Source organism: Cervus canadensis, chromosome 10, assembly GCF_019320065.1.
Source record: "Cervus canadensis isolate Bull #8, Minnesota chromosome 10, ASM1932006v1, whole genome shotgun sequence".
In the NCBI taxonomy this organism is placed as follows: Eukaryota; Metazoa; Chordata; class Mammalia; order Artiodactyla; family Cervidae; genus Cervus; species Cervus canadensis.
Genome location: NC_057395.1, coordinates 53,076,625 through 53,090,019, shown reverse-complemented (window position 1 = coordinate 53,090,019; position 13,395 = coordinate 53,076,625). Strand labels below are relative to the sequence as shown.

Sequence of the window (13,395 nt, the reverse complement as noted above, 5' to 3'; positions counted from 1 at the left end):
GGAAGAACTGTGGTTTCTTAATCTTAAAACTCAGTAACTTGGGACCTCCCTGGCAGCCCAGTGGTTGACTCTGTGCTTCCCCTGTAGGGGGCACTGACTTTGCCCCTGGGTTGGGGGAACTGAGATCCACTATCAGTTTGGAACTGTAAAGAAAGAAGCTGCAGGCGCCCTGAGTCAGGGTCCTCGCCTGGTTCAGGTGCTGGGTGCAGTGGTCCTTGCTGGAAATCCATCCACTCACAGCCCTTCATCACAAGACAGACACAGGTTATGAAAAATGTTTTTATTTGAAATCAAAGTACCAAGCAGATACTTGCAAAACAATGTACAAAGTAGAACTCAGAGGTGTCCCTTGCCCAGGCTGCCTCCGAGCCCCCCAGATCCAATCCTGCCTCCCGGAGCCTGAGCCCGGAACAGCCCCCCGCATGCCTGGTGGGGGTAAGGGTGGGGCGCTGACAGTGAGATGGCCCGATCCCCACACCGGGCTGAAGGTTCCTGGAGGACAGTGGGCCTCTTCCCAGACCCGGAGCTCTGCCCCCAGGCACCGTGTCTGGGAGCAGCCATCACGGTTCTGTCTATATGGCTCTGAAACGAACTTTCCACCCAGTGCCCCATGGCCGGCAGGCAGAGGCAGCTTTTCAGGGCGTAGCAGGTCTGAATGGTCAAGGTTCCAAGCACAAGATGCCCAGTTTCACTAGCAACATGTTCTGATATGATCTGAGCCGGACGTGGGACTGGCTGGGGTGCCCCGTCCATAGGCTCAACTGCGTGTATCAGAGACGCCCTTGGAAGAGGAACGTCTAACAAACAAGGAAGTGACACTGCGCTGAAACCAGCACGCCCGAAACGGCAGCCGACCAGACAGGACAGAAACAAAACAGCCTCAGTGAGGGCGCTGAGGTGGGTCCAGGGGACCTGACGGACGGAAGGACGAATGGACGGAGCCCAGTTCCCTTCAAAGTGCGAGGCGGGCAGAGGCTTCTCTCTGGGTCTCCACAGGTGTCAGATGGACAGGAGGCCCAGGGTGGCCGTGGGTATCCCCAGCTGCAGTGGCTCAAAGCCTGCAGAGCAGCCCCTCCCTGGTCTTTCCAAGTCCAAGACCAGAAAAGCAGAGGGCCGGCCAGCCCACAGACACCCCCCTCCACGAGTACCTGGGTGCCACCTCACCCATGCTGGTCCCAGATGCCTTGGGGCACCAGTGTCAGCCAGTGGGGTGCAGCCCACTTCTGGGGGGGCCCACCAGCATGGAGCTGAGCCTGGAGTTGAACATCAGACCATGAGCCCCAACCTGAGGCATGTCCCCACTGGACGTGGAGTGACCCCTCCGTGGGCCCTGGTCGTTCTCTCCATGTGTCTACCCCAGGAAAAGTCACAGTGCACACCTGCCTCTTGCCCCCAGGGCCGTCCCAACCATCCCTGTGTAGAAGACACTCCTGAAACCAGAGCAGATCAGGGAGCCCAGGCACTCTGCCTCATTTAGGTTGAAAACACGATAAACCTGACTCTTTGTTGGAGCCTACTAAGGGGTTCACCTAGAAACACCCACAGAGCATGTGCAATGGCCCCTGAGCATCTGCGGGCAGGGATGGGGGGGGTGTTCTGGCCTGTGCTGCTTGGACCCCGGGGTCCCTGTGGCCAGGTGGGTGTCCCAGGGCCTGCACCCTGACGCCTGGGGGCCCTGGAGGCCCCTGAGCCACGTGCAGACCTGCAGCACCACTGATGCTTATGCCAGAGATGGGAGAGCAGAGTGCTGGCCACACTAAACCTACAGAAAACTGTGGGAAGAAACCAAATCCATAGGATCCATGGGTTTCCACACTTGGGGACAGTTCCCAAGACACGTGTTAGTAACGGGCTCCCCAGCTATGGGCCGAGGCCCTGCCCCTGCCGCCAGCTGCATTGGGCCCCTGGCCCCCCACCTGGCTCCTCACCAAGGCCCCACGTGTAAACAGTATTAATAAGCAACAGATGGAAAAATATATTTCCCAGGAAAACAGGGGAGGAGGTTCAGAGCTCAGAGCCCCACACCCCAGGCTGCTGCCACGTCCCTTGCCTCTCCTCTCTTCTCCGTCTGTTTTGGCGTTTCCTCTCTTTGGTTCAGCAGCCCCGCGTGGCCTGTGGGCACCGGCGCTGTGCCCTGCAGCCTGAGGAGAGGCGGCCAGCCCAGTGCCCACATGGGGCCTCGCCTTCCACTGGCTGCTACTTGTGCTCATGGCCCTCCGCCATGGTGGCCACCTCGATGGTGGCTGTGTGCTCCTCAGGTCCCGGGGCAGCCACGGCACTCTCGACAGTCCCCGTGGGCACCGTCACGATGGTGCTGCCCCCGGGTGACACCTGGGCCACGTTCTGCAGGGTGGGGCCCAGGCCGGGCAGGGTGAGCAGCTGCAAGGGGCTCACCACCTTGACCACAGTGCTGCCGTCCTGCATGGCGGCCGTGCTCAGGACTGTGAGGCTGGACGCGTCCGGGTGGATCTCCACCGTGTTGGGGAAGGTGGTGCCGGAGGAGGCCAGCACCGTGTAGCCGCCAAGCAGAGGCGAGGCGGGGGAGCTGGCTGGAGCGGCCTGGGGCGCAGCTTTGCCCAGCACAGGGGAGGGCAGGGTGGACACCACTTTGCCCAGCGGCACACCAGTGAGCTGGGAGACGGGCACGCCGGGGGTCAGGGCGATCTGGGCAGACTGGGCGAGCACCTGCGAGGCGATGGCGGCCGGCCCGGACGTGGCCCTCGCGAGCCGCGGCCGCTTGACAGGGGGCGGCAGGGAGACCGGCGTGAGCGTCATAAGCACATTGCTGAGGTGTTGTGACTTGTGCTTGAGCTCTTTGGCCCGCCGGCGGTGCTCGTCACACTGCTGCTCCAGGGCTGCGGGGCAGGCACAGGGTGTCAGACCACCCACCACCGCCAGACAAGGGCCTGCACTGGCCTGGGGCCTGACCTCACGTGCTCGTGGGGATGCTGTCTGCAGGGCCTTCTCTGCAGGGGACCAGCTGCTCTGAGGAAGCAGCAGAGAGCAGCTGGCTCAAGCCGCCTGACTGGGGCAGCCTTCCCCGTTCTGTCACGTACTCTGCTCATGTTAACGTTTGCAGGCAAGCTGCCTGGTTACAGAACCAGCCTGCCTCACATACACCCACAGGCACCTCCTGGGAAGGTGCCACCTCACAGGCAAAGCGTGGGGTCGAGGGTGAATCCCTTGATTCTGGGGGAGGTCTGGCTGGGGCCATCCCAGTGTCACCCACCCCGTGCCTACCTCTGCACACCCAAGCACCTGTGGGCACAGCCGAGGCCAGTGTACCTGCCAGGTCGCGGGCATACTGCTCCCGAGAACGGTCCATCTGACACTTGTGGCTGGCCAGCACCTTCTTCACCAGGTCCAGCATGCCAAAGTTTTGTACAATGTTGTTGAGGAGGACGGCGTCTACATGGGCAGGGCAGGCAAACAGTGAGAATGGGCTGGCCTACAGCAGGTCTGGGGCACTCCATGCCACCTGCTGAGGTGTGGGACCAGGTGCAGCAGGTCTAGGGCTTGGCTTCCTCCCAGCAGCAAGGAGGGATCCAGAGGGAGCAGGCTAACTGCCCACCCCTGCCAATGCTGCTGGGCCAGCTCGGAGCCGGAAGAAGCAGGTTACACTCACCGGCATCCTGAGGCCACCCCCACCACGCCGAGTCAGAAGAGGTCTTGGGGCCCACGGACCAGGGCAGACAGACGGCTCACCTCGGAGCTGCAGGGGCGGGTCCTGTACCCGCTGCTGCAGGCCCTTCATGGTTTCCACCAGCTCCTGGTGGAACTCTTGTATGACCTCGTCCAGCAGGCCTGCGTCCTTCAGCCCCCGCCAGAAGGCGAACGTATCATCTGAGATGGAAGAAGGGGCTCAGAGATCGGGAGTCCTGCACAGGCAGCCCCTCTGGTTCTATCACAGGGAGGAGTAAAGAACTTCCAGGAGGACACAGCTCTGGGGGAGACGTGTGAGTGTTCCCCCCACCCCAACCACAAGTGGGAGTCCAATGGGTCAGCCCTGTGCATCCACCAAGACAATGCCTGGCAATCCACAAGTCCCCAGGGCGAAGCCAGCAGCAGGTGGGAGCCCCAGCCCCCAGCGAGAAGCCTAGGGAGGCCCGCACCTCCAACGGCTGTGGTCCAGTCCCCTGGGTCCTCGCAGGTCTCGATGGTGATGGTCGCAGGAGCCCCATTCACTGCAACCAAGATGAGCTTGGTGAGCCTTGCTGGCGACAGGCCAGCACCCCACCTGCCACAGTACCCCCCCTCATACCCCCCACTTTCTTTTTTGCCCCCCCCCTTTCAAAAAATTAATAAACGTGTATAAGCACAACAGACGATCCACACATTATACATTCACTGCTAAATATGGACAAAGAAGGACCTAGAAAATGTCTCCTCAAAGCTGTGCCCATGTCCTCAATACTCTGCTGTCCTTGTCAGTTATGACGAGTCTTCATGCCTACCAGCCGAGGGCCACAACCCAGCCTTCCTGCCTGGCCTGTTCTCAGCAGCCCCTCAAGTCTCTGTTTCATTGACACTATTGTCTGTCTCAACAGCTACCACGTTTCCTTCTTGTAAATCAGAAGACGTGGAACTTTGAGAGGTGTAAGCCACCCAGGCTGGTTCACCTGTCTCTAGTGCCTTCAGAGTCCTGGACACAGTCTGGATCTGGCCATTTGGGGCTTAGGAACAAGCACAGCATCCTAACTTCTGGCTGAGTTTTCTGACCTCATGCCGGCCTTTTCCACATCCGACAAAGACATCAGGCTGGGGAATGTCAGATGCATGAAATAGCTTTTTCATAGTTTGGACTGATATAGAACCTTTAACTACACAATAGGTGACTCTGGTGGTCTGAGGACTCTGGCTGAAGAAACCACCACGGAGGTAAGTTTAAATAAAGCAACAGATTGTCCAAACCATCTAGAGACAACAGAATTCTAAGAGCTAAATCCCAAACCCCATGTGGCCTTTACCGGACATGGCACTCTGACTGGAGGCTCAGTGTTCAGAGCCTTCTTGGAGACCAGCCACTGCGGCCACCTTTTATAAGGCAGAGAAGAGTGTGAACTCAATCATCCAGAGGAGGTCCTGTTCCCACAGAAGCCACCAGCCCACCAGGAGTGGTGTCCCCCTGTTTCTCCTGAGGGCAGGGGCCTTGCCATGACCCAGCCCCTCCCACACTGTGTCATGCTGTCCCAGGGCCAGGCCACCACCCAATAACTGCAAAGAGTGACCAATGGATGAGGAAGAGTCAACAAGGGCCAGTCCCAACTGCTGGCAGCCTGCACGTTCCTGGATCTCCCAGAGGACTCCCCAACTGAGCTGGCTGCCAGTCTGGGCAGGTAGGGTACAGCGACTTATTCAGGGTGAACTCCAGGAGCTCTCTATGCCCCCGAGCCTCCCCTCCAGCCTCCCAAGAGAAGGACAAGGCCTCTCGACCAACCACTGTCTGGTCAGCCGTGAGGACAGTCCCTGGCCACATGGCAGCAGGCCCAGAGTGACCAGTGGAGCAACAGCTGAGGGGCAACCTAATTCCCATCTTGGGAAAGGTAGCGCCACCAAGTTACTAGTGGGCAACATGAACAGGGAAACTGGGACCTGATTTCACTCCAACTTGTTTTAAAACGAATCTCTGTGCTCAAACATCTGGAAATAATCCCAGGGAACACGGAGGCCTTCTACCAGTTAGAGCACTATAAACACATCAGCAACTCAAGTGGCAGGGAGCACACACAAGCCCAGACCGGTGCTGACGGGAGAGGCTCCAGGGCAAGGGCAGAGGGCGCTCCCCAAAACGGGCAAAGGTGGAGGTGGGCACTGGACGCTGGCCCTGTTAATCTTCATGCTCTTCTCCACCTGTGAATCACTGTATTTTATATATAATAAGAATGGCTTAAGAAAATAAAGTCCTTCAGTCTTCCCTGTGGGTACAACAGCAATTCAGCTAGATTTCCTCGGTGAGGAAGGAGGAGGTGGGTGCAAACCACTGGGGCCCAGAAGGGACAGCCAAGTTGACTGCAGGCCCCACTCAAGCAGCCAGCAGCAGAGGGAGCCCAGCATGTGGTACCTACCATCAGCGGTGGCCGGCGTGAGCGGGATGTACTCAGTGGGCGTGGGGCTGCCCAGGGACGCGCGCGCCCCAGAGAGGTCGATCTTGGTGCTGCGGCAGGTGTTGGAGCAGACCCTGTCATGCTGGTAGAAGTCCAGCTCCCCAGAGTCCATGATCTTCCTGCATGGAGGAGGATGGGCGTCACACAGGGTGACAAGGCTGCGGAGGCTCAGGGCCTGCCTGTGCTCCACCCCAGCACCACTCTCTCAGCAGCGTGGGGATGCCTGTGTGTGGCTCTGTCCACGAGGAGTGCGACCACAGCGGCTGGTACCCAGAGGGAGGCAGCTATCCCGGAGACTTCAGTCAGCACCGAGGGCTGGCCCTCTTTGAGAGAGTGGCCACAGTACTCCCTGATGGAGGGTCCCCGGCCAGTCCTGTGCAGGCCCCACCCCCTCCACTCTGCCCCACCCCCGCCCCGCCCACCTAAGCATGATGCCGTTCATCCGGATGGCTCGCTTCCAGTCCTTCAGGGTGGACTTGCCGGCCAGGTGCACAAACTCCTTGGGGCTGATGACGTGCTCATCGTACTGTGGACAGAAGAGCAGAGTAGGGTCAAGAGCTCCTCCACGATGCCCTTCTCTCTTGCCTGACCCTCTGTCCAGGGCCAGCCTGGGAAAGATGGTGGATGGCAGGGCAGCCACCATGGAGGCAAACAGTCAGGATTTAGCCACTGGCAATCTTGACTGAGGTGGGAGGAAGAACCACCAGCTGAGCCAAGCCTGATGCTTGAGCTGCAGGGCCTGAGTGAGGTGCTGGCCCTATCCTGCTCCAGTGGATGGTCAGGTGCTGCCCCTAGCAGGGAGGGAGCTGGGAGCTCGGTGCTCTCCCTCAACCAGATACCCAGTGCCTGGGACCCGGGGAGCCCACCCAACTCTGAAACACAGGGCGCTCTCTCCCTCCGGACAAGAAGCAGCCAACTTTCTTGTACGTAACTTATTCCACAAATAACATTCACATACAGTCCATCAAGTAACAAGAGACACAATCACAGGGTCAGCTGTGAACACCCCTTCAGCCCGCCTGGCCCAGCCCTAACAGCACCCTTCATGGCACAGGAGCACATGCCCAATTCAAGTCAGGGAACTGCCTTTCCTCCTCGCGCGTCTGCTAGTTTCACCCAAATGTGGCCTGAGAAGGTGAAGTATCCAATTCAGTCTTGTAGAACAAGCATGCACTGGAACCAAAGAACCAACACACAACTGCATTTACTTAGAGCACAAGCAGGGGGTTTGGATATGTCACAGTCGCAGCAGAGGCAGAAACAAAAGCTCCAACATGGCCTAGACACATGGCTGAACCTGACCAGGGTGCCAGATGCCCCGGGGCCTCCCCTCCCCAGGGCCTCCCCTCCCAGGACAGCTGCCCTGAGGGGCCCTGCAGTCTGTGTCAGGTTGGGCCCAGGTGACCCTGCCACTGGAGCAAAACTGCCTCAGCTCAAGTACAAGCCACACCTGCTCTGTCACGCTCCACAAAGAGTACATACTCTACAAATTGAAGGCTTGCAAACACCCCGTCTCAAGCAAGCCTATCGGTGCTGTTTTTCAACAGCAGTTGCTCAATTCCAATCTCTGTGTCACATTCTGGTAATTCTCCTAATATTTCAAACATTTTCATTAGTTACGGTGATCTGTGATCAGTGATCTTCAGTGCTACTACCACGACTCCGAGAGCTCAGATGATGGTTACCATTTTTAGCAATAAAGCTAAAGACATGTACACTGTTTTTAGACACAATGGTATGACACCACTAACAGAGCACGGTCCAGTACAAATATAATTTTTATATGTGCCGGGAAAACAAAAAATGTGTGTGACTCTCTATTGCAAGGTGGCCTTCTCCAAGGCTGCCTGCAACCAGCCTGGGAAGCCCTCTTGATGGAAGCGACTATCCTGACTTCCTGAGCCTGAGCACTGTCCCTCCAAGCCAGGAAGCCACTCTATCCCTTGCCTTGGTTGGTTGGGAGCTGCCTCTGAGCCCAGGAAGGCAGGGATAGTCAGCACCCTCTCTGGCTACTCCCCGAGCATAGAAAGTCCATGCTGGACCCAAAGTGCCCCCTAACTATATGATGCCTTCTCCGGCGCTGCCCCCACCTGACACTGCAGCACCACCTGGTGGCCTGCCTCTCCCTTACATCCTGCCACCACTTTCTGTCCCGCCTCCCTCTGGGGAACCAGGTTCTCCTCTACTGGTTGGGTAGGTGTGCTCCACACTCAGGGTGGGGTAACTGGTCCCACTCACACCTGTCTGACTGTACTGACTGCCCTGACTGTCTCCTCTCCTTAATCTGCAGGAGCATCTCAGACTCACCATGCCTTCCTGATCTCAACATCTGGGAAGCATGCAGGTCTGTTTCTACAGACAGATAGCATCCCTCAGTTTGTGTCTGTCTGATATCTTCCTGAGCAGAACCAGGTTGTGCGTTTCTGTCAGGAAATGCCACAGAACCCCTGCCCACTCCATCAGGAGGCTGTGGCGGAAACTGGCCCAACACTAACGCCCAAACATCACCACTCATTTAGCGGGTGATCTGCAGGCTTTGCCCTCTGTAAGCAGCACCTTAGTGATGGGGGTACCTGGAGACCAGCTTCCCCTGACTAGATGCAGCACCTCCTCACGGCGCTCTGGCTCCAGCACCCTATCTATGTTTGCTAGTTGGCATAGTTTTAACTCTTCCTTGTTTGATGTAAATAAATTATATGAAATATACTGCAACAAATATGGGCAGATAGATTCTTATTTTTACTTGAATTATAATCCATGATGGTCCATCATTCATTATTCTGATGCTAAAATGTCCCAGAGCTAGTGCAAGGTCCTTTGCACTGGCACCTAGTGTAGATTTCGAAATGTGAAATTTTGAATGTATTTGTTCAGTCTGGGATGTGTTAAGTTTCTTGAACTGCGGGTGGCTGTCTTTGCTGGATTATGAAAGTTCTCAGACCCTCTCTCCTCTCAGAAGTCAGACAGATACGTTAGACTTTCTTGTGCTTCCATTTTCCCTTGTGACGCCTTGCTAGGTAGTTGTCTCGATAACTTCACTTCTGTCTTCCAGTTCACTGATTATCTCTTCAACTGTATCTAATCAGCTGTAAATCCACCCACTTAGTGTTCGATTTTAATTCTGTTTTTCATTTCTAGTTTTTTTCATATCTGCTTATGCTTTATTCATGTTTGAGTCTCCTTTTTATTTCTTGAAGTAATTAAACATAAATTAAACATCATTATTTTATATTTCGTGTCTCAGAATTCCAACCTGTAGTATTTGTGGGCCTTATTTTGCTGTCTGTGGATTCTGTGTGCACTCACTCAGGTGCTATGGTTTCCTTGTGTGCTCAGGGTTGTGTTCTGCGTTACTGTGAGCTGCTCCTTTTTTTGGAACTTTGTCTGCCAAAGTTACTTGAAACCTGAGATAAAGGTGAGTTCTTTGAAAAAGGATTTCTCATTTGTTTTTGTCAGATTCCTGGGGGAGTTGTGAGCCAGGAACCATCTGACAACTAAACTCTTAGCTAAAGGTACTCACACTGTACAGGCCACATGTGGCTCCTCAGGAGGGTCCCTACTCCACCTAGTGCTGATGTGGGAGGGGCGTTTTCCTTGTGCTGGGGGTAGGGGGGCTGGGAGAATGTGATCAGCATGTTTTCTAGCCCCCAACATTGAGGGTGGAGACCTCTGGAAGTAGCAGCATCACAGGGACAATCACTACCCCAACAACACACCCCAACTGGGAGCCCTGGTCTTTGGCTCATCTCCTGCCCACAAGGCTGAGAAACCACTGTCAAGCAAAAGTTAGCTGCCCTCTACAACCCACCTTTACTCAAGCCCCGGGCCTACTTCCTCCTCTTTTGCCAGCTTAAGGAGGCATCTTCGAGATGCCTTAAGTGGCATTTTTAGCTGTTTTCAGCACAAGGTGAGTAGATACCTAAGCTACCATGCTGCAGGAAAAGCAGACCTCTCGCCTGTCCACCTTACCCACGGCTGCTAATGAGTCTTTGCAAAGCAGCTCCCTTGTTTAAAGTGCCCAACAGAGTCACTCCAGGAAAGGAACTCACTGCCCTGAGGCTCTCTCATGCCCCGGTGATAGCCTGTTTGTCCCTGAAGCCTGCTCGTCTTCTGCTCTCCCAAATATGGGATTTCTGCCTCCTGAACTCCCCACCAAGGTCACAACCCTGCCATTGGGGTCTCCTTTTGTTTGCTTTGTAGCTGCAGCCCTGGGAGCCCCTCCCTGCAGCCTGACTGCACGGGAACTCTCACCTGCACACACTTCACATTGATGCCGGGGCACACAAACTTCCTCCAGATCAGGTTGGCCCTGCTGTCCCCGCAGGTGATGGGGTACACGATCTCTGCCTCCAGGCTCTCCTCTTCTTCAGCCATCTTCACTTCTCACCAGGTGTGTTGACAGGGAAAGGGGCAACACAGAAAATCAGTTACAACTTCTCCAAAGCATTTCCTGCAAAAGTACAAGGTTAACTACCTTGAAAGAGAAATCAGAATCCAGGAGAGACTGAGACAAGACCAAGCTGGGCAGAGAGCATTTCTCCTCAGGCCAAAATAAAGATCAACTGATGGAAATAAAACTTCACCCAAACACTTACAGAGAAACCTATTCTTAATATTTGGAAGAGCTCTGAGGCCTTTAATGTTAGGCTACAGAAAAAGGCCAAAGGTGGTAAGAGTCTGCATTGCTGATCACAGACAGCTACACTAACCAAGCTTTTGGACCGCAAACTGAGCTCTCCCTGCTAGCCACGGGCCAACGCCACAGCTGGGGACCCTGGAGCCAGGACCTCCGTGGCGCCTCAGGCCCACTTCTGGAGAGGAGCCCCAGGAGGGCCTCGGGAACCTTTGCCCCCTTACTGAAGGGAAGACAGTCCCCTCAGGCAAAACCACTTCTGAAGCAACCTGCGGGCGCCACTGCCAAAAGGCAGGCTCCCTACCTAACACGGCCTCCTTGAGCTGCGAGGATGCCGTGAACGCTGCTGCAGCAGCCGCTGCGGCATTTTCTGTCTCCATGTTGTCCTCCGTCAGGTCACCGCTAGGGACAAAAGGGAAGGAGACAGAGGGGACATTAGCACTTCTGCAACAGCCAGCCCCACGCTCCACTACCGTTTCTGCCCCGCTTTCCAGTCTAGCCAGAGGTCATGACCCCACACACATCTCTCCTCACCTCACCTAGAAAAACCTGGTTCCCAACTGGCCTGACCCTTCAGAGGAGAAGTTACCATGCATTTGGGGACAGGAAGCCATGACCTCGGCAGTGGGAGAAAAGACATAGCCCCAGCTCGCCTGAGCCCCTCCGCCACCACCCCCCTGAGCCTGTCCTCACCCGTGTGGGGCGAGGTTGGTGGTGACCAGCACAGTCTTCACCTCCTCCACACCACTGCCATCCGCCGCTGTGTCAGGCGTCGTCACCACCACCACCTCCTCCATGTGGACACTCACATCGGGGGTGGCCATGGCTCAGCGGATAGGAGACGCCAGGGCCCCGGGCCTGCAGGGCAACAGGGCAGGCACAGGATCTGCTTGGGGACCTTGCTACCTTCTGACAGTGGAGTGAGCACAGGGCGGAAGCCCCAGCAGAACCGTGGAGCCGCACCAGGCCCAAAAGCCCTGTGGTCACACTCGGGTGCTGGGGAGGGGCCAGGATGCAGGTGGATGCCTCTGGAGGCGGGTCCCGTCAGAATCCAGGGCTTCGCACAGAAAGCCCTTGGAGACCCCCTGTCTCTGGTCTGGGAGACCCTCCCTGGTGTTACTCTGTCTTTGCCTCTTTGCCCTCCGGTGAGCCCCAGCCCTTTAATCTCTGTGACGGTCGCGGTCAGGCAGGCACTGAAAACTCCGGGGACCTGAAGGCAACTGACTGCTCCACTGCTCTCCACCCTCTGATGCTTGGCTCAGGGCAGGCCAGGTACTGAGGTGTCACAGCACAGGGGACACGTCTGAGACCCAGCTTTTAGGCAGAGCACAAGAAAGGCGGCTCTGGGGCTTAGAGCGTGCAAGAGACTGCAGAGAGTGGGGAGGTGGAAAGGGCCTGACCCCAGCCATGTGTGAAGGCCCCAGTCACTCCTCACCTGTCTGTGTGCAGACCTGGCCCGAAATGGTCAGCCAAAGCTTTCGAGGACTAACCTCCAGGGTCGACCACTGCCCAGGTCTCAGACCAGCCTCGGATGGCACCTGAGGGACAGAGACCCCGGCACAGTCTGAAGGCTGAGCGGACTCAATACCACATCCGCCCACAGGAGGGGCTCAGACCCATAGCCCAGGTCCACTTCTTGCTATAACAAAATGCTCCATCCTCCACAGGGTCTCACAATATTCAAAGGATTCAGATGACAATCCGGAATTACCTACCACACAAAGAAGCAGGAAAGTCTGACCAAAATTAGGGCAAAAATTATCCAAAGAAGCCCAGTCTGAGGTGACCACTGGAACCCCCAGTGGCCTGAGCTGCGGGTGCTCCTACTCCATGAGTGGAGCCTGCTGTCCTGACCGGGTTGGCATAGGAACCAAAGTCACAGCCAAGTGGAAATTTGAAAATAAAAAAATATAATAACAAATAGAAACCCACCTTATGGGCTCAGTATCAGAATGGAGATGAGAGAGGAAAGAGACACAGCAGTGAAAATATACAGCAGTACAAAAGATCTAATGTGAACAACAGAAAGAAGATGGAAAAGAGAATGAACAGAGCTTCTGGGAATGCAGAACAAAAGAAGTTGGCCATCTGTATCACCGGAGTCCCAGAGGAAAGAAGACCGTGTGGTGCTGAAAAACAACTCAGAAGAAATAACAGCTGAACACTTCCCAAGGGTAGTGGAAAATATAAACTTACACACTCAAGAAGTCCAACAAACTTCAAGCAGAATAAACTCAAAAGAAATCTATGCCGAGAGCATAATCAAATTGCTGAAAACGGATGACAAAGTAAGAATGTTACAAAAACAGCAGATAAAAAGGTACGCATTTCCCACATGAGAACAGCAACCTGAAGGCCTTCGGGACTCTCCCCAGAACCACGGAACCAGAGGCAGAGACTTCCTTAACATACTGAAAGGAAAGAGCCTCAGGCCTGCATTCTGCAACAGGGAGAAGACTCTTCAGAAAGGAAGGCACAATAGAGACATTTTCAGATAAAGGATACTTAAGACAACTGGCCACAAGCAGACCTGCTCTAAAAGCAATGTTAACAGGGTCCTTCAGACAGACGGAGATTATAGCAGAGGGAAGCCTGAAGCTTCAGGAATGGAGGAAGGCAACACATGTGGTAAATATCTGGTAAAACTCGGCAAAGTTT

The 13,395-nt window shown here is 55.5% G+C and overlaps 1 protein-coding gene across 2 annotated transcripts; it reads right to left on the bottom strand.

Moving 5' to 3' along the window:
* Window positions 1–265: 265 nt before the first annotated feature.
* GMEB2 (glucocorticoid modulatory element binding protein 2) lies at window positions 266–12,271 on the bottom strand. Of its 2 annotated transcripts, XM_043479349.1 has the most exons (10): window positions 12,173–12,271; window positions 11,431–11,595; window positions 11,042–11,139; window positions 10,356–10,483; window positions 6,527–6,630; window positions 6,066–6,223; window positions 4,113–4,184; window positions 3,706–3,843; window positions 3,286–3,408; window positions 266–2,855 (listed from the first exon to the last, which is right to left on the bottom strand). In XM_043479349.1, exons 2-10 carry the CDS (start codon window positions 11,559–11,561, stop codon window positions 2,197–2,199), a joined length of 1,611 nt encoding a protein of 536 aa, XP_043335284.1. In that variant the 5' UTR covers window positions 11,562–11,595; window positions 12,173–12,271; the 3' UTR covers window positions 266–2,196. The 2 variants fall into 2 exon arrangements, with proteins under 2 accessions (XP_043335284.1, XP_043335285.1); XM_043479350.1 differs by lacking the exon at window positions 12,173–12,271 and having other exon boundaries at window positions 10,356–10,554; window positions 11,431–11,462.
* Window positions 12,272–13,395: the final 1,124 nt, after the last annotated feature.